General features: G+C 35.3%; 3 protein-coding genes across 5 annotated transcripts; 2 read left to right on the top strand and 1 right to left on the bottom strand.

Annotated features, from left to right (window-relative positions):
* Nucleotides 1–823: 823 nt before the first annotated feature.
* On the top strand, nt 824–3101 carry LOC131543064 (caveolin-2-like). The gene is made up of 3 exons (XM_058780278.1): nt 824–1042; nt 1872–2059; nt 2951–3101. The coding sequence occupies exons 1-3, from the start codon at nt 824–826 to the stop codon at nt 3099–3101; spliced, it is 558 nt and encodes a 185-aa protein (XP_058636261.1).
* Nucleotides 3102–5754: 2653 nt separating this feature from the next.
* On the top strand, nt 5755–8637 carry cav3 (caveolin 3). The gene is made up of 2 exons (XM_058779445.1): nt 5755–6149; nt 7944–8637. Exons 1-2 carry the CDS (start codon nt 6039–6041, stop codon nt 8283–8285), a joined length of 453 nt encoding a protein of 150 aa, XP_058635428.1. The 5' UTR covers nt 5755–6038; the 3' UTR covers nt 8286–8637.
* Nucleotides 8638–9098: 461 nt separating this feature from the next.
* oxtra (oxytocin receptor a) lies at nt 9099–22272 on the bottom strand. 3 transcript variants are annotated; one of them, XM_058779444.1, is made up of 3 exons: nt 20992–22272; nt 19653–20753; nt 9099–10960 (listed from the first exon to the last, which is right to left on the bottom strand). In XM_058779444.1, the coding sequence occupies exons 2-3, from the start codon at nt 20572–20574 to the stop codon at nt 10710–10712; spliced, it is 1173 nt and encodes a 390-aa protein (XP_058635427.1). In that variant the 5' UTR covers nt 20575–20753; nt 20992–22272; the 3' UTR covers nt 9099–10709. The 3 variants fall into 3 exon arrangements, 2 of the variants coding, with proteins under 2 accessions (XP_058635427.1, XP_058635426.1); XM_058779443.1 differs by having other exon boundaries at nt 19653–22272; XR_009271737.1 differs by having other exon boundaries at nt 10856–10960; nt 16091–22272.
* Nucleotides 22273–27642: the final 5370 nt, after the last annotated feature.

Genomic DNA, 27642 nt, shown 5'->3' with positions numbered 1-27642 from the left:
AGGGGATGTATTTTTCACTGGAGGAAGCATTATTATGGCTTGTGAATACATATTTGGCCAAAAGTGATGGTTTAAAGGTTTTTCACTTCACAAGACATTAATTCATGCACTTGTGTCATGTGGATTATTGTGATGTTTTTATCAGTTGTTTGGACTCTCATTCTGACGACATGTAATGTGATGTAATGCTAAATTTATCCAAATCTGTTCTGAGTCCAATATAAACTCATTTACATCTTCAACAGAGTATTTTTTTCCGGGCAAATTTTCATTTTGGGGTGAACTATTCCTTTAATCCACACTTAAACATTACTTAAATCCATAAATTTAATTCATAAATATAAATTTTACAAATACGTTTTTTGTTGTTTTTTTACTTTAGGATATTTATTACATTGATGTATAGAAAATATTTTATCCATGCAATGAAATTCATATATTTTATTGCATGTGACTATCTTTTATTACAGTGTCCAAATACTTTTCCAGAGCCACTGTTCAATGTAATGAAGTCAACATACACAATGGGAAATATTTATCCATCCAACTCTCCTTTCTCAGCCATTCCACCATTTCTTCCAAAGTCAATTAACTAACCTCTGCCATGTGCTAAATCTAGTAATTCATTTGTGTATTTTATGGCAGTTGTCCCCTTAGAAAGTTCATTAAGACCATGATGAGACTGCACAAATATTTCTGCTATGTCCCATCTTGGTGTAAGTGATTTCATCTCTTATTGGGAAGATGCTTTACGATCTTGTTCTCAGTATGTCCACAGGAAGCCTTTTAGACAATCACACAAACACACATACAGCTGCACACAATGGACCAGGGAGCACCTCTGAAGGACATCTCAATAGACATAGAGATAAGTGAGGAGGAGGAGGAGCAGCAACTCTTGGAGCAGCGTGAAAATAATCCAAACGATACTCCTGGTGTAACAGAAGCACGCACAAAAGGACAGGATTCATTGGCTACTCACAGTAACACAAAGGCTTTTATCAAGGACAGGGACCCAAAGGGGATCAACAAGTGTCTTAAGGTGAGTCATACAATCAACACAGTGCAGACTAATGGCCTGCTGCTCTTTTCAGGCTTTTCGGACATTTATATGTACATTATGTGTATATATACACACACACACACACACCTTGGTGGGGGTTTTGAAAATCATTGTGTACCTCAGTTTGTACTGTATAGACTACAGTATGACATTCTGACAGAAAACTAAATACAATTACAATATATAAAACACATATGAAAACTTACCCAATACCCTTATGAAAATTAACCATGGTTTTACCACCAAAAAATAAAAAATAAATAATGGTTACTATAGTTAATTGTAACCACAAATTTGTGTTTTGTTACACTAACCATATAGGCTAGTTTAACCATGGTATTCGTAGTACACCAAAACTAATAATAATAATAAATAATAAAAAAAACATGGTTACTACACTTTTACTACAATAAAACCATGGTTAATTAATAAACCCAAGGGTATAAATAGGACAGCTTATCTCAATCTGGTATTTATGAAAGTAACAGTTAAATTTTTCACTTTGTCTATCGTAATTACCAATTACATACTTAAATCTTACCTGAATGTATTTCAGTATTTCCTGTGGCGAGTTGCTGTTATACAAATTTACACCTGAATTATAAACAGTGGTGCGCTACTACATTAGTAATACCACACTGCCCTCTTATGTTAAATAATGGTATCGCAAGACTTGCAAAGACAAATACACACAGGTTTTAATTCACTCAGAGTAAAAAGTTATCAAGAAGTTGGTAGGAAGAGTAATCGGTCCAAAGCTATGGTATGGCGCACTAAAAATAGCTTTCCTGATGATGTGTCTACTCAGGTGACCTTTGAGGATGTGATAGCGGAGCCGGCTTCAGTGAGGAGCTTTGATAAGGTGTGGCTGTGGAGTCATGCTCTGTTTGAGGTGTCCAGACTCTGGTTTTACCGCATCGTTTCGCTGCTGCTCGCGGTGCCAGTGGCGCTGGCTGCAGGCCTCCTCTTCGCTGTCCTCAGCTGTCTACATATTTGGTGGGACATGTGTGAACGAACAGTAAATAGCCTACCAATAAAGCAACAATGTGACAAAATCAACCTGCAAACAAAATAAACAATACTTTTACAGTACAGTAACCTTATTTAATCCTAATTTCTCCATGTATTAATTTTCAAAAATAAAATTCATTTTAATTATTATTATTATTGAAAGTGTTAACATAAGCCTAAATAAATGTTTCTTTATTTATGTGAATAAATAAGCCTTAATATTGTGAATTTTTTATTTTTTATTTTTTCATGGTTCATGAGCTCATGTTAATATAAAACCTCATTGTTAAGTATTGCCCGTGCACATATAAGCAAAAGAAAACAACACAGATAAACACAGTATTTTAATCAATAGTTACTATAGTAACATTCCCGTCCCTGTCTTTTAAGCCTGTCAAAAATTAAACCTCATCCCTAAAAGCTTTCAGAGTGTGTGATGTTTTCCCCTTTTGAATGTGTTATTATTACACTAGTTTTGTTTAAAAAGTTTAAGGCCGTTAACACACTTACACTAGTGACAGAGCAGATGTGAGAGATCTGTCAAGCTTAGATCGTTTGAGGAGACTGCTATACTTCCCTCTGTGATTTAGCATAGACAAAGCTGGTACATTTCCTGTTCGTTTTAATTTGAATCATGTGAGTCTGGGTTTGGAGCCTGTGGAAAATCACATATGATGTCATTTTCCAGGAGCAGTAATTGTCAAGTGCACTTAAAATGACATGGTTTGTCAAGTAAATCAATATATTTGTCATAAAGGCTTATCTGACACCAAAGCACAGCCAAGAAAATGTAGTCAGCTGTGACAAAATCTGGACTGAAGTCTAAAAGAAGACCAGAAAGCTAATGATGACGTATCTGCCTTCTTTCCTTTTTAGGCTGATAGTTCCCAGTGTGCAGATTTTGGTCATTAACCTGCACTGGATAAAGGTGGTCTGGCATAATGTGCTGGACATTGCAATCTCCCCCTTCTTCCGAAGTTTCGGGAAGTGCTGTGGATTCATCAGAATCAGTTTGGAAAAATATTAACCGCGTTTCGGAACTAAAAAATCAGCTTTGAAAGGGGATTCTTAAAATGGCATCATGTACATCATATACAAGTAAATGTCTCTTCAGTTTCATATGATTTTGGAAATGGAATTTCTGCATGTTTGAAACATTTTTGTTTAAACTGAGGAGGTTTTTATCATTTCATCATTTTTCATTGTGTCTGAGTATGGAGTACCTAATCTTGGCAATATAATAGTTGTATTGATCACTTGTAATGTGGGCAATGTAACATTTGTTGTAATTAAGAAGTTGTGAACTGATTAATGAAAAGAATGGCTTACTGAGATAATAATAGTAACAGATATAATAGTTATAAATAATATTAATAATGTCTAACAATTTAGACTGATTTATAATGTTTTATAATTATTCCGATACTGAATATTTGCCATGTATTTGCTAAAAATGTAATAAATCGCAATTAATCATGTGTATATTTATAATGAATATATAAAGACACACACATACAGTATATATTTAGAAAATATTTACATGTATTTGCTATATTTAATATATAAACATAACATATTTTTCTTAAATATATACATGCATGTGTGTGTATTTATATATACATAATAAATATACACAGTATACACAATATATTATGTACACAAAAACTTTTATTTTGGATGTGATTAATCGTTGACCAGCACTACTAACAATGACAAACTACATTTATGAAATGGCCTAACAATAACTATTTGAAAAAAGCATCATATGGTCTTTTTTGGCATTTCATTTAGGCTAATTTAGAATTTTTAAACAAAAAATGTATTCTAAAACAAAACACATTTATGAAATGGTCTAACCATTTAAAAAAACATATGGCTTTTTGTGCCTTTCATTAAATTTTTGTGATTAGATGAATTAGAACAATATGCATAGTACATGGTGATTATGCCTCTGAATATTAGAATATTAAACTAAAGGTGAGTAAATTGTGAAATATTTTTGTTGTTGTAAACACTTTTAGGCACAAAATAGGAAGGAATTGTGCACAGCAAGACTACACCATGTAAACATACACATTCATAGATGACAAATTTTGACTAGGGGTGAAAATGGGATGAATGATGTTGTGAGTGTCTGATTGACAGTTACATGACAAAAAGAAGACTCATTTTCTATGCTGGCCTTTTTAAACAGATACACGATCAGTCTCTAAAAGGCACATTTGCATACAAATGATGCTTGCATCCATCCCATCTACTTTCTTTGTCACCTTTTTAATTGTAGTCACACAATTTATGAGATATTATGTATAAAGATGAGCCGGTGCAATTCACTGGTTCACACTTGAGACACTTGAGAAAAGGTGATAAATGAGCATTACCAACATTCCTCCAAGCATTTAAGAATTAATAAAATAAAAACAATAAGTCTCGTGAGGAAAAAGCTGCTTATAGGAGAGTTTTTGAATAGGTTTCACCTGCTTTAAAAACAGTGGCAATTACTCAGCTTTGGCTGCTGAAAACAAATACTTTTAACTAGATCTTTTCAAGCATGAGCTTTGCATATCAGTACAGCAGCCAGCTTCTAATTTTGGCTTGCACGTTTAAATATTCTCCCGCTTCAAATTTCACTCTGGATTTAAATGAGTGCTTGTTAATGTTTGTCAAGCCTAGAGCCGCCTGTGGATCTAAAGACAAGAATGGTTCACTCCCTACAGTTATAAACGGTCCCGCTGATATAAACAGTAGACAGGCATGTCTGGGTGGGGTATTTTTGTGCCTCTCTCCCTCAAGACCTGAACCCATCCCATCTCACAGAACACTGAGAATATTTCTCTAATTAGCAGAAAGACACACCACACACACCTCTGGCACATTTACAGCCCCCGTTCCTATTTTTGGCACATCTGAGTAAAGAATGTTCAAAATCCCTTTTTATTATCTTCTAGTAGTGTCATTCATTGTAAAGAGAGTTGTCATAATGAAAAGTGTTGCATGCTAACTGCATAGTTACACAAAACCTGAATTAGTGGTTATTAAATAAAAAAGGTTATTTATTGTTAACTAAAGTTAAAACCATACTAAAACATGTTTATGTGAAACACAATAAATGTTAACTGAAATTAAGATATTAAAAATATATGTTTTATTTCAGCTGCTGACCAAGGCCACTTTTTTCATTTTCATTTAATTCAACTTGGTGTACTAAAATAACTAAAACTAAAACTGAAATAAAAAATGAATAATAACTAAATAGTCAGGTTTTAAAAATAATTTTTAAATTAACCAAAAAAAACAACAACTGGAATTCAAATGAAAACGTAAAATATAAAAATGAAAACTAATTAAAAATATTAAGCTAAAACAGTATCTCAATACTAAAATAACACAAAAACAGAATAGTTTAATGCACCTAATATTAATGCTTTGAAAACGGCACTCTGTATTGTAAAAAGTATTATATTTCTGACTTGACTTGAACCTTTGGGCATCAGTTTTCAGAGCAACACTTCACAGTGGAAATTCATGCCACTGTGCAACTCCTGCCTGGCTGACCCCGCAGCCGTGTGTGAAATGTGACACGGCCCCTGGTTTCCCTTCAAGAGGTGCTTTTACCAAGTGTGTGAGTTATGGACTGGGGAGTATGGGCTGTGTGGGGCAGAATAGGTAATGGGTGGGGGTAGAGGAGGGGTAACATACAGTAGGGTGAGACAGTCAGCGTGAGCGAGAGAGAGAGAGACAGGAACCTTCTTTAGACAGGAGCCCCGGATGGCGCAGCTGTCCCTAGCATTCCAGGCGTGTCGTCTGTCCACAGATTGGAGAATTAAAAGGAACTAGGGACTGCGGGGCCATTCTGACACTTTTCCTTTGGTTGCTGACTTAGTTTGCTTTACTCTTCTTCTTTCGGACACTTCTGCATTACATCTATTCCACTCCGACCAGTCTTGGGCCAGAGGCCCCCAATATGGCGGACCAGTATAACACCAACGAGGAGAAAATCCTGAAAGATAGTCACACCAAGGAGATTGATTTGATCAACAGGGACCCTAAGCAGATCAATGAAGATGTTGTGAAGGTATGTTTGTGGTAGTTTTGGTTTTTACAGTAGTGTGTAGTCTGGTGTGTTACAAAATTTGGCACTGAAACCTGGATGATCATTTCAACTGAAATGCCATTTAAACAAAAGAGAACTTTGAAAGTATTTGTATAAGCCGATAGCTTGTGCAAAAATAAAACTGCATTACCTTTTTACGCCAAAATAGTCCAATAAGCATATATTTGACAAAAATATATACATTTAACTTTATACGAAACTGATAAAGAATGCAAACAATTCACTAACTTCCTAAATGGTGGAATCGATACGTGTGGATTGGCGATCTGGTCCTTAGAGACAGATTTGCTTGCGTGTGAGCTGCACAACACTTTATGCTGTAGCTACAAGGCATGACCCAAAAATAGCACTAAACCTACTTCATCTGGCATGACAGGCCATACTATAAGTATTTATAGAAGGAGGTAAAAGGGTGTGTCAGACAGCAAAATGTATTGCTTCTTCCCATGTGTTTTAATAATTCACTAGATTAGTAGGGGAAATTGTGAAATGTATTTAATTTTGACTATTGATCTATGTCCAAATCATAAATTACAGTCTGGTATTCTTTCACTGTTGAATGTGAGTGTAAGATCACTGTAATGGTTAGCAACACTGATACTACAATAGGTCTTGGTGATATTACGTTTACAAGAAATATGCATAGGTGAGAAATAGCTTTTGGTGTTAATGCTTTGTTTTATATTTGTTGTTTTATGGTGTATATATATATATATATATATATGATCAAAAATACAATAAAAACGGTAGTATTGTGAAATACTATTACAATTCAAAATAGCTGTTTTCTATTTGAATGTATTTTAAAATGGTTGCGAAGTTGAATTTTCAGCAGCCATTATTTCAGTCTTCAGGGTCACATGATCCTTCAGAAATCATTCTAATATGCTCAAAAATACTTATTATTATTATCTGAAAGTTAATAAAGTTTTGCTGCTTTATATTTTATTTATATATTTTTTGAAAACCATGATACAGAATACAAAGTTCAGAATTTTTTTGTAACAATGTAAAATGATGTACTGTCACTTTTTCTTAATTTAATGCACCCTTGCTGAATAAAAGTATTAAGTTCATATTTATTTATTTATTTGTATTTTTTTTTTTTTTTGTAATTTTACATTTCAAACCTCTTATTCAAGAAACTGGGTTTAATTTCAAATGTTGTCAATGCTACGTTATACTTGTCTTAACTACATTTGGCATATTTACCAAAGATCAGATTTTTATTTCAGCACTTAAATAGATGTTACATAATGATTTGAAAAAACGTTCTGAAATACTTCCTCTTAAATACTCTCTAGTTGTTATGAGATTGAAGCAAAAATAAACAAGGTGCCAGACTGCCTTCTACTGATGGGGGATTCTGATATCAAATGTCACTGTTTGGAGAATTAATCATCATCCATTTTAGGAGTACAAGCAGAAGAGAACCCATGCCACATGCTTGCCAAATCACTGACACTGACTATTGATTGCACAATATACTAAGCAGGTTTTGGCAACAAATCCCTGCCCTGTTGAAGAAACCAACACAAGCATGGCAGCTGGTTTAAGCTGGTCCTGAGCAGGAGCAAGTTGCTCAACCAGCTTAGGACCAGCTTAAACTAGCTCAAACCAGCTACCATGCTTCAAAACATTCCTAACCAGCAGCGTATGCTGGCATTTTCAACAGGGTGTTTTTTTTTATTTATTTTTTTTTATTTGTACTAACCAGCAAATGTTACCATGTCTTTTTTCCTCCAATCATTCAAGGTGGATTTTGAGGATGTGATAGCCGAGCCCGATGGCACCCACAGTATGGATGGAGTGTGGAAGGCCAGCTACACCACCTTCACCGTCTCCAAGTACTGGTGCTACCGTGTGCTGTCGGCCATCTTTGGCATCCCAGTGGCGCTGCTGTGGGGCTTCTGCTTTGCCTGCATCTCCTTCTGTCACATTTGGGCAGTCATGCCCTGCATTAAGAGCTATCTGATCGAGACCCAGTGCCTGAGTCGAATCTACTCTCTCTGCATCCATACCTTCTGTGACCCCTTGTTCGAAGCTCTAGGGAAAATCTTCAGCACTGTACGGGTGGCGTTACGCAAAGAGGTTTAGATTTCGTAGACAAGTCCAGGTTTACATGTTCAGTCCTTGGAGGAAAAAGTTTTATTTTACAAATATCTAATTTTGGAATGTGGATTTTGAGATCTTTAAAAATGAAAAGACTACATGAATAACAGAATGCCCCGGATGGTTAATCCTATGCAGTGTTTTGTATGTTCTCAGTTTATGTTAGAGGCTTTGGGAGCAATTCAGGATTAGGCCACCTGCATTTTCAGAGAGACATATGATAAAGGCCTCTCTGACCGACAATGGAGAATAAGTCTTATCTGATATCATGTGGTTTCTCTCTTTAAGTTTGACAGGTTTAAAATGGGATGTTGCTGAGTGTGGTATTTTTATCATGACAATGTCAGATATATTCTGTATAACTACTAATTAAAAATTTAAGTATAAATAATAATGGTTTGAATTGTGTTTTATTGTTATAGAATTTTTTTTTTCTTTTCCCAATTTTCTACACTACAACAACTAATTAAACATGAAATTGTATGTCCCCGATTCTGTCACTGAATGGGGCATTGAATCAATTTTATCTTTAAACTGATGCCATGAATTTATGATGAAATATGTTTTCATTAACATATTTCATCAAAACACTTTTCCCTTAATAAATACCAAATGGTTCAGCTGTAAAAAAATTAAAATAATTAATGTTATGACTTTGCAATTCGATCTATTTGCTTTCAACTCCTCACTTTAGTTTGCTTATTATACTCCACTTTTCAACACATTTACTCACAGTTAGACATATCAACACATAATTTATTTCAATAAATAAAAGCTACAGCTACACATAGTGAATGTAAATAGGCAGTATATTTTCCAGGAGGGGAAACTGGTTGGGCAAAATATCAGTAGCTTTTGAAATAAGAAAGTAACAAGCATTTCAGTGAATAGTGTAACTTATAAAATAAATATTTTCTGCTGTTAATACTGCCTTTAGCTTTTTATTTACCCTTCTCATCTTGCAACACTCATAAACAATTATGTGAAATTCACTTGTCCTCTTGTAAACGTGTTTTCTTTAGAATATTTTATAAAGATGAAGCAACAAACATAGGCAGAAATCAAAGTTTTTAGAGCGATATTAAGCAAAATATGCAACTGGAATAAACACTTTAATCTCATTGAACAAACACTCTCTCTTACAAGACAAACAACCATAAAAGTGAAGGAGTAAACAATCAGTCCTTCACTTTTGAAAACAAATTGGATGTTTGCCATGTTTGGTTACCATGATGCACTGAAGAAACATTTCGCAAAGAGATGTGGTCCTTTGGGCATGACAGTAAAGTTTACATGTAAAATGGTAAAGAACAGTGATAACAACATAAACATGTATGTGCCAAAAATGAAAAGTGCTTGGGTTTCTTAAAACAAACAAAAGTACTCTCTTTTGACAAGTCAAGCTCATTAAAAAGAGCAACTGGCCATGTTTCTCGTTAGGTTTTAGAAGAAACACTTCATGTGTCATCAACATCTTGTTTTCATCTTTGTGTTGTTAACCTCCTCTTCTCAAACCCATATGTGAACTGTTTTGTGTAGTGAGCAACAGTTGCTTCCTCATAACCCATAAAATTATATAACTTGCTGTCATCTTCGATGCAATGTATGTCAAACTTGATTTTTCACAATAAATAGTGCAATTTTTTTTTTTTTTACTTCTCACTGAATTGTTTCATGAAGGGGAGACATGAGGATGAGTACTGTGAATAATGAAAGTTTCATTTTTGGATGAACCTTTATGGTTGACTGGTTTTTGCATGTTTACATCATATCAGGGCTATTTACACTTGGACACTCTAAAACACACTTAAGAGCGACAGAAATCCGATCTGGCGGTTTGAGACTCGGCCAAGTGTAAATCCATCTGGCTGTTCAGGCCACATATGCAAACTTTGCTCCTCCTAAGCATATCTACATCAGCGTATGGAGGTTTTGTGAGCCCCAAACAGAATGTGGCACATTATGGTTGTTATCTATTGTACCACAATCGTCAAAGCTAATTCAGCCACGTCCTGTTTTTATGAGCCACATCAAATGCAGCCAGTTTTGGTGCCCAGCACCAAGACACATTTATGTGGCCAAAGCAAATGCACATGCACAATCAGATAGCAATTCAAACGATGTGTGACTAAATGTAAACAGACCCATAAATACGGTCTGGAATCGAATGACATTCCTTCTGTAATGTCTAGAAACACAATACATGAAGGCAAGGAATAGGTTACTGCTGCTCAAGGTCCTCAGAGATAAGAAAACGAAGAAGAGCAATGAAAATGACATTCTGAATAATTCCCAACCGAAAACACAGCTGATGGTGACATTTGAAGTCTTGTGTGGGTTTATATTTGAGCCTTCCTGTCTGGTTTTCAAAAATGTGAAAAACTGGCTTTGAGGTATGGTACATCTGGTTTATGTGACAGAGGTCTGGGTGATACTGCGCTGGCTGCTGGTACTTTTGATGACGTAGGTGGAGGAGTTGCTCTTACGGGAATCTTGCTCCGGATCATAGCGGCATTGAGAGGATTTCAGATAGAGCGTGGAACAGCACAGCAGGTTCTGCTTCAGGTCATGAAAGAGATGCCCAGCAAAAAACATGTAGATCCAGGGGTTACAGCAGCTGTTCAGACTGGCCAGCAACATGGAAATGATGAAGGGCATTGCTGTGGAGGATAAGAAGACAGCTTTAGAAATACAATGAAAAGAGCAGAACGTTGAACTTCAACTGTGTGGTCTTGTTTTAACCTGTTGCATTCAATATTCTGCATTGTCAGTGCTTTCAAAATCTTGTGTCTAATGATAAAAAAATACACACTTTAAAATACATAATTAAAATTAAATAATTAAAATACACAAATTATCACTCCACTCAAATTCCTAATAAATTTCACAGTTACAAACAGCAAGCAACACACTGAATTAAATGTGAAATTCTATAGTAATGTATAATGCATTATACATATTCATAATGTATGTTGTAATACATTATATTTTGTTGTTCTATAAAATTATAACCAGATTTAAAAATGCATAGTGTACAATGCATTATATAGGTGCATTACAAGGCATAATTAATGCATTAAAACTACTTTTATAATGCATTATACATAAAGGCTCTAAGTAAAGTGTTACCGAAAATTGAAATGGTATTATTTTAAAACAAACTCCAATAGTATTTTGATTTATTTCAATTTTTTACAATAAAAAAATAAAATAAAACATTTTTACAATGCATGAATATGGTTTAGCTATATTAAAATTATTTTCTTAATTTGTATTTTACACAAGCACAAAGGTTGATTCCATAAGCGTGACATTTAGAGTACTTGAGACATTTGAGAGCTATTTGATGTGAAAGATATACTGTAAAAGGGTTTTTTAAGGTTCTAAATAAATCAATAATTATTAGTACAATTTACAATAATATACTATTTCAGTCTTCTAAATTTCTAGTTTAATTTAATGCATTGCTGTTTATTTGTAATTAAGAGAAAATTGTTTCAAAGTAAATCCCACACCTTTTTTTAAGCAGCTAGTGTCCTGTATTTAACTTCTCACTGAGCACTTCCTCATACTGTATCTGATATTATAGTGCACCTCAAATATGAATAAACAACTGATATTCTGGGGAAGATGAAAACATATTTCTGGGCAGACATTACACACCAATTCAACAGTCATTTGTAAATCAACCGATTTATTTTGGCTACGGTATCCCGATAAGGGTCTGTGCTGTTTATCATTAGAAGTCTAGAAACGGTGGGGAGGGGGGGGGGCGACGACTTCATTTAGCACAGTGTCCCAAGCTCTGACGTGCTTTATCACTCCCTACAATCTATGCATACACAATGTGGCATTAAAAATAAATTGGTATGAGAAGCATGCCGTGAAACAACTTCTTTATTATAAAAACAGTGTTAGTGGACCGTGGTGTAAACAGAAGAATCTGTCACTGAGCTTCTTTAAGATCTTTTACAAACAAGACTAATTTAGACAGAATAAACAACACGTTGTTTGCTAGCTCATAACAATGCTGAAAGATCTGTTAAGCCAGAAAGCAAGAGATGAATGACTGAGGTAAACTAGTTTTGCTTCTACTGTGTTTGGGAATCATGGGAAAGAGGTGTTTTCAGGCATGAACAGAAAAGAAAAAAACCCTTATCCCTTATTTTTTTTTATAAAACGATGGCAACAGCAGGACACACAACTGTTCAAAAGTGTGGGTTTGTAAGGTAAAAAATATATATATTATTATTCAGCAAGGACACATTAAATTGATCAAAAATGTCTCAAGTATGCCTTGTAATGAACCTAAATAAGACAAAAATGGCCATCTATGTTCAGAGGTTTACACTTAAGAAAAACCTGCAACCCAAAACACATCGAAAACCTGGCATAAAAATCTGCACACAAACACGGTTTGAATCAGCAGAATACTTACATGACTTTGCAATGCATGGCAACGTGGGTAGTCCTTAAATACTATTGTTAGTGTGCAAAGAGGAAATGAGAACCAGGTGATAGTAATCACAAGTCTCATTAGTATTCTGGTGGTGAACTGACTGTATACTGCGATTAAACGTGACATGCCTATTGCGGTCTAACATATATGGGCTATTAAAAAAAATCCCCTTGAGAAATTTTTCTTTCTGGATGACCTCACTTTGACAAAACGATGATGCATGAGGTAAAAAAGAAGAATCTGATACGTGAATCCATCTGAGCCCTTTCCCCATAATCTTTCTGAAAGTATACTGTGGTGCATTTTAAAAAGACCTGACTGTGTCAGGAATAGACAAATAACCAAATTGTGCTGGTTGGGCAACGTTGGAAAAAAAAAAGGAAAAAAAAATAAAATTTACTGGTGGGAAAAGCATCCAAAGGAAGGAAGGAATATCTTGAAGATCAATGTGTTTTTTTATTTCCAACCTTACAGTACACCAGAGACTCTACAGCAGAGCAAAAAGAAGAGGGTGAGAACATCTTCAAATATAGCTTATAAACTATGAAGCCACTCATTCTTGTGCATTCATGTGCCAACACAGGTCTGAATATGGAGATCGTTGGGAACTAATTCCCAACATTCAACAAACAAGCAACCATGCCCATCGCAGTAGAAAAGCAAACTTGGCAATTATAAATAATATACAGTGATCAAAAAAAAGTTAAAGACCCAAACAGATTGACAAGAACGTATTCAATGTGGTTCTGTGCACTTGTGTGGTCATCCGCATGAAACCTACAGACATAAAGTTTCTGGGTTTGATCCTTTAGTCTCTCAGAGAAAAGGAAATTGAATTTAGAAATGAAGGAGTAAGCAACAAACCCAGATGGGGCTTTGTTCAAGTGTATTACTTTTCTGTTTGCTACCTCCTATTTGTGCTGAGCTCACAGGCATCAGAAAAAAACTGGGCAAGATGTACCATCGGCAGTTGGATCAATGAACATAGAGAGAATGAAAGAGAATATTCTTTAATATGAAGCTCTGAAAAAGATTTTAAAAAATAAAATAAAATAAAATATAAAAACAAGTAGGATTCACAGAACATTTTAGATGGATGCAAAGATGGATGATCTACTATAGCACTTTTTTTTTTAAAAAGGTTTAAAGGTAGCGTTTAATTAAAGATAAAACCTACAACTCAACCCCTTATTTTAGGAGCCCTACAGGTCATTTGTCCAAATGTTCATCTGATTTTGAGATTTCTGCAAAGATTTATACTGTTCAAAAAAGGTGAAATGCTTAGTGGAAAGTTGTTTTACTCTTGTAATTCAAGTAAGTGTCATGGAGATGAGAACAAAACTAGTAGCCAAACCTGCGATGACATTGCCAAACCCAACATTAGTCTCAAAATAAAACAACCATACATAAGTTCAACTGGAAGACACCATTGTCAGCTGTAATTTAATCTTATTAGAGCTGCAGATAAGCTTTGAACACATCAGATCATCAGTGTTTCAAAACTCATCCCTTGGTCTCAGCCAGAAGAAACAGCTCTTTTTTCACACATTCAGGGAAATGTCATTAGTAACTGCATTCCACTATGACTGTGTCAGCCACTGTTGATGCATAAATCTCTGCAGTGTTGTCCTAATATTTAGACTGTGTGATTGTTTTGCTGAACTTGCCATGATGTGAATATTTTGTATGATGGAAGTCATGATACGAGTGAGTATCTCACACTCTCTTTCCTCTGGGTCTGACAATATTTAATCTTTGTCTCTGAAGTGTGTGACACGTGACCTCACCTTAATCTCTTTATTGCTGCAAGACAAACATGGTAAAACTCATGGCAAGAACATTGTTCACTGACATTTTCTTTCAAACACACAAAAGAAGCCATGCAGTACCCTTAACGGTTTGGTAAGATGATAAATTTTAGGGCTTCTAAATGTCTCTTGTCTACTGAAGACCTGGGGCCTCATGTATAAATGAGTAAATTGCGTACGCACATTTCTATGCCCGTTTTGTACGTACGCAATTTCCCACGTACATATTGGGATTTATAAAAAATAAACTTGGTGTAAATATGTGCGCACCGTACGGGAACTCTAGACCGTGCGTACGCACACTTTTACTGGCGTAATAGCAAATTAATTATTTCAGACCAGTGTTCATTTTGGCAGGCATTTTTGATTTAGTGTTAGTCTTTATCTTGAGACGAAAATGCTTAATGGTCTTAGTCGCATTTTAGTCTTTCATAGTTTTAGTCGACGAAAAGTCATTGCATTTTTGTCAGCTACCAACATTTATTTTGGTAGCCATTTTATATGTAGGAAAGGACGTGACGTGTGGCCAAATATGGTGACCCATACTCTGAATTTGTGCTCTGCATTTAACCCATCCAAGTGCACACACACAGTAGTGAGTAGTGAACAAACACACACACACACACACACACACACACCGTGAACACACACCCAGAGCAGTTGGGGGTTCGGTGCCTTGCTCAAGGGCACCTCAGTCGTGGTATTAAAGGTGGAGAGAGCGCTGGACATTCACTCCCCCCACCTACAATTCCTGCCGGACCTGAGACTCAAACCTGCGACCTTTGGGTTAGAAGTCCGACTCTCTATCCACATGTAGTCTTCAAACAAAAATAGTCAGTAATTCTTCTCTCTTTAAATCAATTAAGCTTATGAGAAATTTGAATCAAGGATTGAATTTGGAAAAACTGGAATAAATATTCTTTTTTTTTTTTGGTAGAGATATAAATTAAACAAATTTTTAAGATACAGTAGGTTTACTTAAGTATACATTTATTTAACATCTTTTGTTGGTTAACATTAATGACACAGATAGGTATTTAATTAGGAATGCTGTCCATTTAAGACGGATGCATGTATTACTAACATTCAGTTTTCACCCACCTGTTTATGTTCACTTAAGCCATAAAGGACTGTATTTACGAGAAATACTCTACACAATAGACATTTTGGACTGCTGTGTGTCACTAGCTTAGCCAGAAATGTTAAAGTGGGTGGGCCTACATAAAACTGGGTGAGCCAGGTGTGTAGCATATAAAAAATGCATGTCAAATTGCCAACAAAAAATACAGCACCAAGGTTCATTACACAGTACTTCTAAAGCATGCATTAACATTAGTAATTTATTATGTTAATGTTCATTTCAAAATTTACTAATAGGACATTATTAAAATTAAAAGTTGTATCTGTTAAAATTTGCCTGAGCTGGTTAACAAAGATGAATAATCACAGTAACAAATGTATTGCTAATCTTAGTTAATGCATTAACTAACATTAACAAAAGGAAGTTTATTGTAAAGCATTACCTCAGTCTGAAACAACTGGGTTTCGCAGATGATTTCATAATCAAACGTCAGTCAGTTAATGCGCATCGAGGAACGCAGAAATGTGTGCAGCTGCAAATTATGCAGTTTGGCGTGGCGACCAGGATCTAGCACAACGTTTATGTGTTTCTTTCCACAAAGGACACATCTGTTTAGCGGATCAAATACTGTGCCTATGCTAATATGATGTTTCAAACACACTTGGTTCAGAAGTTTCCGATCGATAAATCCAGCACCCTCAGGTGTACTGTCGGGTTTCATTTGTAGACGGTCCGGATTTATTGCTAAGACTTTTACTTTTTAAAGAATTGATCTGATTTAAGTTTGCTTCACTAGGCTATTTTCAAATTTAACTTCGCAAACGCGCGCATTTTACTATTATATCCTCACGTCGTAAACATAGGTAGTAAACATAACATTGTGGGTGGGACTAACCGAAATGGTCGAATCATCATTTTGACAAGCTTATGATGATATGCACCTATAGGAAGAGGGAAAACTAAGAAACGACCTCTAATTGACCATGAAAACAAGCGTTTAATATTGTTAATAAATAAAGTTACAGTGAAATGATATGTTCATCATTATCGTTTAATAAATTAATTTGGAAAATTACAAACTTCTCATTGGGTGAGCCCGGGCCCACCCGTAGCTACGCGACTGCTGTGTGTGTATTTGAGCACCAAGAACTAATCGCGATTCCGCCTATCCCGCCTTCAACTTTAAGTTAATGGACAACGAATTGTGACTCCCGGGAAAAATGGGACGTCTGGTCACCCTATCCCTAACCCTTCAGGTGCTGAGGCCATTGTTTCAGATCGCTAGTTCGCGTTTTGGTAGCCCATACGTCCACTGTGGCTGCCATACTGAGATATGCGAACGCCCCTCATCCGATTGTAATCCAATGACAGGAACTCACATTTTGAAAGACAAGACAGTTAATTTTAATTTAATATATTTTGAATGTCCGGTAGTCCTCAAATAACATTCTAGTCCCATCTCGTCTTGTTAACGAAGACGCGGCATAAATTTAGTCATAGTTTTTATCAGTTTTAGCTGGTCAACGTCTAGTCTTAGTCACAGAACAAAAGTTTGTTAATGAATATTTTTCATCGTCGTCTTCGTTGACGAAATTAACACTGTTTCAGACACTCTTTTCCTTTCAATATACACATTTAGATTAAATATTCTGCTGGTTAATGGAGTTAAGCATTGACATTACATAAAGTCATTATTCAAAAGTTAAACAAAACATATTAATTTAGATATTTAGTGTATTTGTAGTGAATGCACTGTTTTTTAATCACTTTTCTTGTTGCATGCTGTTTTAATGACAGCAAGGAGTGTGTCATTAATGACAGCACAGTTTCTTTAAGCTGCAGATCTCATGAGACACATGTACGCACAATCTTCCGCTGACAGGGATTTATAAAAGGATTTTTGCGCAGGTTCTGGCTTACGCATGGTTTTATAAATATGAAAACTTTTGTGCGTGCGTACACTATTAGGATGAAATCTACGGAAAGTTTTATACATGAGGCCCCTGGACTTTTGTGTGCACGTAAAACAAAATTACTATTTGTAAAACAATCTGTCGAGCACATGATTTCATCATATGTAATACATTATTGTCGTGGTTATATAATTCTTTTATATATTCAAAACAACCGTTATTTATCATCAGTTCTACCTGGGTTTGTTTGGGTTGGTGATTTCTCATACTGCAGACGGTCATGATTTAAGTGGTGCAGCTCTGCTGAATATTAATATTTCCCCGAGGCTGCTCTTTATGGCTCTGCCGTTTTTGGCGGACTACATCTGTAGTGATTTAAAAGTAAGATGCCCATCACAGCATTTCTAGTGCTGTACTGCTAGCCTTCTTATCTGAAGAATTACAATAAATCAAAGCCAGCTTCTTTTCTCGAGTCTTTGAAAGAACACAATGTCACGGTCAGAAACCATCTCGCGTGATTCTGAAAACGCATTAGGCTACCTTGTTCAAATCTTATCTGTGTGTGACCAAGCTGATAATTGTATTTTCAACTGCCTAGCCTATATTGAAAATAGCTTTCCATGTTCAGATATGTTAGCTGAAACCTTTATCGTTCTAGAAAAAAAGTGAGACGGGGAGCATTGTGACATCCGTTTAGATAGTACAGGGCTCAAAACACTATCATACATGAATACCATCCTGCTGAGGTGACAGTAGAACCTTATGTTTTTAAAACACACAGGCTTCAGGTTTCATGTTTGACGTATGAATGATGTCTCTTTGAGTGAAGTTACATTTTGCTGATTAATTGAAAACCGCCACCCCTGAGGGAACTTCCAAGTGAACTCATTACAAACAGCCTTTTGGGTTGGGCTACAAATTGACGTCATAACTGACCCTACTGTATATGATATCTAGATTTTAATTAGAGAGGTACTTTAATATACGTTTCAGAATAATAAAGCTATTATTGAAAGTTCTTTCTATAACTGTTTTTTTTTTTTTGACTGATAAAAAGCCCCCCCATTTATACATGAACATTGCTGTCATAATTTTATGAAAGTTTTAAAAATGTTGATAACTATTTAAGCTTTTTCCATTAAGAAGTTGCATATTATAAAACAATATCACCAATATTCAGATTACTGGTTGACAAGTATGTGTTTTGAAATGGCTATTTCATTTCATTTTTGTGTCCATGACAACTTTAGCTTTAAAGGTGCCTATTATTTTTTAGTTATTTATTTATTTATTGAAAACATTGGCTGATTGACTTTTCCATTTGTTGACATAACATGGTTCGAATCAGATGGTAAGTATCATATATTAAGTTGGGTGTCCACTTCAGAGGTAATCACTATATTTATAATGAAACCATCATATATCATATAAATATGATATTAAACATATGATATAATAAAATGTATACAATTTATTGTTAGTAATGTATTTTAAACTATTAGGGGTAGGGATCTCCTTCAAAGCTTTCGTAATCTTTACTTTTTTGTTTCCTTAATTTTTAAAATGAACATATTTTAATTAATCTCATTTTACTGAAAAAATAATTTAGAAAAATAAATAGAATAGATTATTTTATTTCTCTAAATAATCGGAAAACTGTACAAACTTTGATAAAGTGATTGTATTAACTTATATTACTCAAAACATTACTTTAACTCAAGTATTTGAATAAATACTGTGTGGTGTAAAAGGCCCAACTGGTCTCCTCATACATTTATAAGATTTTTAAACAAAACGAAAAACAATGTTCATGATTTATTTGTACACAAAATCTGTTTCTCCATCAATGTTCAACTTAAAAAACTTAAAAAAGTTTTTCTTTTATGCAATCATACACTATGGGAGTATTTGGGAATAGTGAAAATCATATTTTTAAGATAATATAGCATGTAAATCCAGGAGCAAAAAAAGGAAAACTTTGTAACCGGCACCAAAATATTACTGGAATCAAAAACAGTCAGCCCCGTGTTCAGAATCCAATTCACACTGCACCTGCAGAAAACGGTAATCAAACTGTTAAAAGAAACTCACCTTCCCTTGGCGCTTCAGGATCCCATGCTGACCACATCTGTACGGAGAAAAACGGAGTCCAGCACACTATGTAAGCCAGAACGATAACAAAGGTCATTTTAACAGTGGTGATTTTGGCCTTGGAAATGAGCTTGACGCTGCTGACCCGCGCGAGCATGCTGCCTTTCGATGCCTTGGGCGTAAGAGTGATACACTGGTCCCTCTTCGTCTTCCTTTTAAAGTTTTGCCATATTTTAAAACTTATCAGTCCGTAGCAGACACTCAGAATGGTCACCGGTATGATGTATATTGTCAGACTAATCCACGTGATGTAAGCTTTCGCTCCCCAAGGCTGCACGAAATCTCCCCAGCAATCATAAACTCCTGAACCCACCTCCCGTAAGGAAAATATATAAACCTGTGGGATGCTAAATAGTAAGCTTAGTGCCCAAGAACAAATCACGTAACAGCGGTCCTTTCTCTTGTGTAAAGAACGGAGAGGCTGGCAGATTGCCATACATCTGTCTATGGACATCAGCACCAGCATGTACGTGGAGGCGAACATCCCAACGGTCTGAAGATATTTCACCAACCTGCACAGGATGTCTGGTCCATAAAAGCGAAACGTGATGTCCCAGATGAGTTGAGGAAGTACCTGGAAGACAGCCACGACCAGATCTGCAATGCTGAGGTGCTTCATGAAGTAATACATGCGAGATTGACTGTGCTTGGCCGTGTGGATTGCAACAAGGACGCAAAGGTTACCAGCGAGTGCCAAGAAGAGCACCAAGGCCAATACAGTAACTTCCACTTTTGCCACCTCTTCATTCCGCTTCAGCGGGTTCACCGTCTGGTTCACGCCATAAGTTTCATTGTTGACGCTGGAGTTTCTAGATGATTCATTGAAGGACCATAAGTCTTGATCCTTGAAGATGTCCTCCATGGTGCTAAAAGCGCACGCCTACTTCTCCACAAATGTAAAAGAACTGATTAGTTTTCCTTGCACATAATCAGCCAGTACATAGTCACTTAACAGGTGGCACGACAAGGATATCCAGGAACAGGGAAAGTCCTTTGCTGCTTGGTGGTGATCCCTCAGCTGTTTTCAACCTTCACTGTGAACTATAAACACAATGAGCATGGATATTTTTTGGTACATCACATTTAGCCCTATTTTTTTTTTTTTTTTTTTTTTACAAATGGAGATTAATCAAGCTTTTTATGAATTATAAATTAGATGCATTAAAGATGCAGTTATCCAATAATTATAAAAAATATAACTTATAATTTTTTTTCAGTATTGCAAATATAGCCTATATTTTTATATTGTAAATATAATTTTTAATGTCCAAGTACTTACAGTTGTTATCCATTTTATCAGGTTGTCCAGCTGCTGATAGAGTAGGTGTAAAGGAGAGTCCTAGAGGTGGAGAACCTCCTTTGCGCTCACTCGGCTCACACTGAATGGAGCGCATCTCGATATCACCACTTATACATCTTCTCAATGGTTCTCCCTACCCGACCTTACCCTCGACTTCCACTAGGGGTCCTTGTGCTCTATTGCAAATCAGTAAGTCCCTCAGAAAACATTTGAAGTCATTCAGACTATTTCAGTGTGCTTTCCTGCATGTTGACTGCTTGAAATCTTTTCTTTTTACTAAGGGGCCATTCATGATAAAAATGATAGGCTATTTTTTGAGCAATCAAATAAGATTTATAATGGGGATATAGAACAGAATCAGGTGGAGAAAATCCTTTTTTTTGTAGAAGAAAATAGATAATATTCCTGAAAAACTAATAATATTGCCTAGTAGACGTCTTTCTCAAACACATTAACTCAAAAAATGTTTGACTAATTCATGCAAAATATCAGCCAACACTGTTTTCAGTGAATCACATTTATCTTTGGTAGCATTTGAGAGGTTGCAGCTCACATTTTAAATATCCACCTCAAAATGACTTATTAGTATGCCCCAAAAGGCCTTATCACACTCCATCAATTGAATGCCCGAGTCCTGATCTGCGTCAGCGGCTCTCAGTGGACGCACACGCTGCATACCAGGGTCAGGAGAAATTCTCAAAGTCAACACGCTTCTAAAATAGTGTCGGCCGAGGAAAGACATGAATAATTAGTTACGGAAATGATATAAATAATGTTTGACGATAACACGTTTTCATAATTTAATGTAATCCATTGACAAATTTATTTACATTTTAATGTATTTTGTTATGAACAAACAAAAAAGCAGATTTTTTTTTTTTTTTTTTTACATGCAGATCACATTGCCCTTGAAATATGTTGTTAATCTGTCTGTGATAGTCACATTGGAGAGGATTAGAATACGTGAATTTAAATGGACTATGATAATTCAAAGTTAAGTAGAAAAGGGATTTTATAGATCACAAAGGACAGAATAAAGAAAAATTCCATACAATAATATTACCAAATCATCATTAAACACTTAAAGGTTACGAAAAGGGTCTTTTTTACAGTGATTCTATAGAATCTGAATTAACTTTTCCACTGTAAAGAACCTTTTGTGCAATAAAACGGTTCTGTTGATATTAAAATATTAATTCTGTCATCATTTACTCACCCTTAAGGTCCATGTTCCAAACCTGTAAGAGTTTCTTTCTTCTGTTGAACATAAAACCAGATATTTTGAAGAATGTGGGTAACCAAACAGTTGCTGTTCCCCACTGGGATGGGGGGGAAAATACTATGGAAGTAAATGGGGACCAGCAACTGTTTGGTTACCCACATTCTTCAAAATGTTTTCTTTTATGTTCAACTGAAGAAAGAAATTCATACAGGTTTGGAACAACTTGAAGGTAAATGATGACAGAATTTCATTTTTTTTGTTGTTGTTGAACTATCCCTGTAAAGATTCTTCATGGAATCATGGATATCAATAAATAGCCTTTATTTGACAATGTGCAATACAGCGACTGTGTGAAATCACCAGCTTTGTTTTCACTCGTAACACCCAACAATGGATTGTCCTTAATGTGTCAAACCGGTCAGCTTCAAGAGGAATAAATCACTCCATGTTACTACAACCTCAATGTTTTCCAGCCCCACTGGTGAACTGGTATCTCACCATCACTCATTTGGTTGGATAGCACAGAACCTCAGATATCCCAGGGGATATTGTTCAACTCTGTTGTTTAAACCATGCTATCATGGACAATATACCTAAATTAAAGACATTGAAAGGAAGTAAATGGAGTTCTGTTGCATGGCATGTCTAAGTTCATTTGCATTAAATCACTTTCCCTTATTATGTTCCAAACAACTTTTGCCCTACAGTACCCTTGGGGAAAATATGCATAAAAATCAGTTCAGTTGCCTCATATAGCAAGCAGGTTCAAAGAATCCCTATCACAGTGTTGCGAGAAATCTTGCTGAGACCACAAAGAGCTGTAAATTACAGCTGTCAGTAGCATCTCTAGTTAAACCTCAAGATGCTTCCTGCTGCACATTGGCAAAGCCAGGTAGCTTCTGAATGGGGTTCACACATCAACTTCAATTTTAAGACACATTTTCCCAAACAGCTCCACTGGAATGACATGCACAGATTACCAAACTTGACAAAATTCGTCTAAGAAGTCCATATCATGCTCATTGCGAATCAAAGCTAAGCATATGTGCAAGCCCAGCTTGCTGGCACGCAGTAAGACTCATAATTGGCATAATAACACCATCACTACCACAACAGCATCCCAAAATCTCATTTGGCCACCAAAGAGGGACTCAGAATATGACAGCAGTCACCTTAGATAATCACTGTTCTGAGCTTCAAAAACAGTCTGGTTACTTCTACAGAAAATAGCAGGACCTGGCTGACCCTATAGGAGATGTATTCTTCTGACTGCACTTGTTTATTTACAGCAGAGCTCACTCATTATTCTCAGCGGTAGCAGTGGCGGAAGGGAACGGGTCTGGATTTCTTCTAGAAACTTTAAACAACTTGTTTAGTGTTCAAATAACATTGAGTTACACAAAAGAACGTAAAAAGCGTCATTTCTAAATGGCTTTAAAATTGTGAAAAAAAGTGTAATAGGCTACTTAAAAAAAACAAATCATTATTTTCACAGCACGTCTCCTCTATCAGCATTATGGTTTGTATTGGCCTATTTTCATTGAACAATAAGCCTGGTTTTCATTATCATCCCTGGCACAACTCCACCATAATTTGATTTTTAAATTTCGTTCCCTTTGGCAAGTGTAACTGGTTAAAACAAAAACGAAGCTAAGAAAGTATCTGGAAACGGTCAACTATCCCATAATAAATAAAAAAATGGGAAAATTAATCAAATTAAAATAAATGAAGTTGCATAGGCCAGGGGGTTTGTTTGTTTGTTTGTAAATTCTGTGGTTTGTGCTGTATAAAATACAGACCAGATGAAATAACGAAGCGAGAGAGAGACATTCTTTAACTGAATATACATAAAACAGCTTTGATAAGTGTGATGAACTCACATGGTGGCACTCGAAGATATTGCTGCAATAATTTAAAGTGCTGAATTGTCACAATCACTTAATTCCAGAGAGTGAGTATAAACTAACTTTAAAAACTTTGTGGTCATTGCTTTTGTAAAAAAAGTCTCTTATACTCACCAAGACTGCATTTATTTACTCAGAAATACAGCAGAAACTGTAATATTGTCATTTTCTGCAGCCATCCAATATGAAAGAAAGAATGAGCTTTGAAGGTTTTAAGGGGTTTTTGGTAATCAACCACTAAATGACACAGATGTCAAAGAAAGGTAAATATTGTTTTATGTAAGACTGGTACAAAGTCAACCTTGCAGCCACTGGAAACCGAGTTACAGCTCATGAGTGGCTGGCCTTTCATTGATCATTGCTACATAGTCGATAGTCATTTATGAGTGTGTCTGTTTCATATCAACATAATAATATACAGAGCATGTATCAAGTGTAAGTGTATCATTCACTATCAACAGACAAAAAACAATTACGTCTATGATATTACATAGCACATTAATAGATCTGATGTACATTCTATATGGATACGTTGTTTATCTGATAATGAGGTGAATACACAGTACGAAATTAAATAAAGTCAGTGAAGGGTAGACTGACTTTGTATTTACATTTACACAGACAGATGTGGACACACAGTGAGAGAGAGAAAGATAGAGGACAAAGACACAAAACAGGATAGTGAGAAAACAGTAAAAAACAAACAAAAACAAAAAACGGTGTACAGTAAAAAAATCAAAATCCGCCCTTGATATCAAAGCTAAATATGAAGGCTACAGATGGGATTTCCATTTTTTATAACGGGAAAAGAAGTACTTCAGATTGCCTTTGTGTTGATTCTATATTTAGACTAGTGGGATCAGGATCACAAAAACACAGTTTGTATTATTGTATTGTATTGTAATGCTTTAAAAAGGCAAGTACGAGTTTTTTAAGCATCACTATAATATGCTTGGAAAAAGGAGATGAGCAATATGGTTGTAGAATCATAGCCATAGAAGAAACATTTCCATTCCACTTGGCCAGAAATATTTCTATTTGGCAGACACATTTGACCAGCGCAGATACAGATTTGAATGGTAAATGATTCACACATGTTGTAGGATATTTTGTAGTGTTGACAGAAATGAAGAAAGAAAATAACAAGTCATGCATTTAACATTTTGGTGATCACTGATGATAGATATGACTGATCTATGCACTGAAAATATGCCATTTTCTCCACACTAAAGACGATTCCGATGGTATTTGACAAAATCGCTCATTATAGAATGCAAAAACTTGAGGAATAGCTGACTAAAAATATCTCTAAGACTTCCAAGAAAGACAAAAAGAAGAAGATGTGCTGTTTAGAACAATAATACTGCTTAATATAATAATTAAGCAGTAACCAAGCAACAATATTTTTAATTAAATTATTATTAAATAAAGAGCAACAAAGTCAAAATATGGCAATAATGTTTTGTTTTTATTATAATATATAATTATAATAAATTATAAATATTATAATATTATTTGGTCCCACTATATATTAGGTTGCCTTAACTACTATGTACTTACATTTGAATTTGGTACGATGCACTTATTGTGTACATACATGTTTTTACATTGTACTTATATTTTTTAAAATACCTATATGTAATTACATCTGTAATTACATTTATAATTACACTGTTGACCCATTCCTTACACCTTAACCCACCCTTAAACCTGCCCATACCACCAAACCTGTCCCTAACCTTACCCGTATCCCACCTCAGTAGCAGCAGAAGTGTTTTGCAATACAATATGAACACAATAAGTACATTGTACTTATTTTTTTATGTAAGTACATAGTAGTTAAGGCCACCTAAAATAAAGTGTGACCTAATATTTTTAATAGTACTGACCTATGAACTTGAATCCTGTGTTTAATTCATCTTTCCTTGCTCTGATATAATATTTTTGAGGCTTCATGATTGTCTACCCTTAAAGTACTTTAAGGGATTCAGATCATTTATTAAACACAGCAAGAACACTTGACACTGTGTAGAGGGCTAAAACAAAATTATTTTATTTGTGCTGCTATTAATAGTTTTCTATCCTATGGGGCATCTTTGATAAAGACACATGCATGCACATGTAAATGCTAATGAAAACAGTCATGATAAGTAGACCTAAATCTTGGCATGCGTGAAGTGATGCATTCCGGGGGTTCTGGCAGAACTGTTGTACACTTCAAGGGTAACAGAGAAAACAAGTTCATTCTTTATTAACATAGACAAGCATGACAAGATATCCCTGGATCAAACATTTAGATATAAATTCAAGACAGGCCCCAAACATCAAAATGAAACCTATTTGGAGGCCAATGTTGAGATTCCTTTCAAATCAGTAATAAATGAAATGAACACAGGGTATAGTTCAAGCTCTGTTAAGTATTTCTAAACCGTGCTGCTACAGAGCTGTATATGGAGAGAGATAGCATCACTTTCCAGTACCCCACCTCTCTCAAGGGTTATTTTTCTTTTTGTTCTGACAGCGCTGAGATAAGATGAACACATGAAGGTGGTTCATAAATATAAGATGTGAGGGCTTATTCTCAAATGAAATTGGATATGGTCATATTTTGGGATTTCTACAAGAAAAAGCATGAAGTAAATGAAGACAGCTCGTCCAGAGAGATCTTCAGATCAATTCAGACTCTCTGAAAATGGGACTTCGATATGGCCGTTGAATTCTGATTTGCCTCACATAATGCTTTCCCACAAGATAAGGCAGAAAGAAACTGTAATTTTGTTTTTTTTAATGAGATGTAAAATACCTCTGCATCACATTTCATCATATAAACAAAATGAAAAACCCAAGAAAAGAGAGCATAGATGATTTTCATCCACATTCTTTATAGGGCTTTAATGTGTTATATAAAAGGGATGTTTCAACAACAATGAATTAAATTATGGGGAAAAAAAGAAAGAAAAGAGATTAGGGATAGTATACACCCACAGAAAAGTTAATATACTTAAAAAGTCCAGAGTGTGTAATGAAGTGTACGTTGGATGTGTGGGAATTAATGTACAAACCTCATTCAAAGAAGAGCAAATCCCAGCCTACGACACCTCATTTACTTGAAACAAATTTAATCTTCTTATTGAACAAAATTAGCTTATTAGCCTGTCAGAGAAAAGCGAGTGAGACTGAGAAAGAGACCTCAGATCTATATTGATACAGAGGAACCCTGGGGTCCAACTTCGTCTTCATAACAAAGCAGTTATATATTTCTTAGGAAGTAACTTTCCTTAGTGGTCTTTTTAATTTATATATATATATATATATATAAAGCAACTAGTGAGGGACATTTTATAGAAGATTTAGAATAATCTTGATCTGAAATGCTTTCAGTAGATTATTCCAGTCAAATCTGAGCAAATGTCTTAAAGGAGTAGTCCACCCAAAATTAAAATTAGCTGAAAACGTACTCGCCCTCAGGCAGTCCAAGATGAGCTTTTTTTCTTCATCAGAACA

Source organism: Onychostoma macrolepis, chromosome 06 (genome assembly GCF_012432095.1).
Source record: "Onychostoma macrolepis isolate SWU-2019 chromosome 06, ASM1243209v1, whole genome shotgun sequence".
Lineage (NCBI taxonomy): Eukaryota > Metazoa > Chordata > Actinopteri > Cypriniformes > Cyprinidae > Onychostoma > Onychostoma macrolepis.
Note: the sequence above shows the minus strand (reverse complement) of the source record. Positions and strands in the feature narration are given on the sequence as shown.

What these genes read in the sequence shown, in the direction of transcription:
- LOC131543064 (XM_058780278.1), top strand. Translation starts at nt 824, where the DNA reads ATGGACCAGGGAGCACCTCTGAAGGACATCTCAATAGACATAGAGATA. An exon ending in GGATCAACAAGTGTCTTAAG is followed by an intron (nt 1,043 to 1,871) that starts GTGAGTCATACA and finishes GTGTCTACTCAG; the next exon opens with GTGACCTTTGAGGATGTGAT. An exon ending in CTCAGCTGTCTACATATTTG is followed by an intron (nt 2,060 to 2,950) that starts GTGGGACATGTG and finishes TTTCCTTTTTAG; the next exon opens with GCTGATAGTTCCCAGTGTGC.
- cav3 (XM_058779445.1), top strand. Translation starts at nt 6,039, where the DNA reads ATGGCGGACCAGTATAACACCAACGAGGAGAAAATCCTGAAAGATAGT. An exon ending in TCAATGAAGATGTTGTGAAG is followed by an intron (nt 6,150 to 7,943) that starts GTATGTTTGTGG and finishes CAATCATTCAAG; the next exon opens with GTGGATTTTGAGGATGTGAT.
- oxtra (XM_058779443.1), bottom strand. Translation starts at nt 20,574, where the DNA reads ATGGAGGACATCTTCAAGGATCAAGACTTATGGTCCTTCAATGAATCA. An exon ending in TCCTGAAGCGCCAAGGGAAG is followed by an intron (nt 10,961 to 19,652) that starts GTGAGTTTCTTT and finishes TATCCTCCACAG; the next exon opens with CAATGCCCTTCATCATTTCC.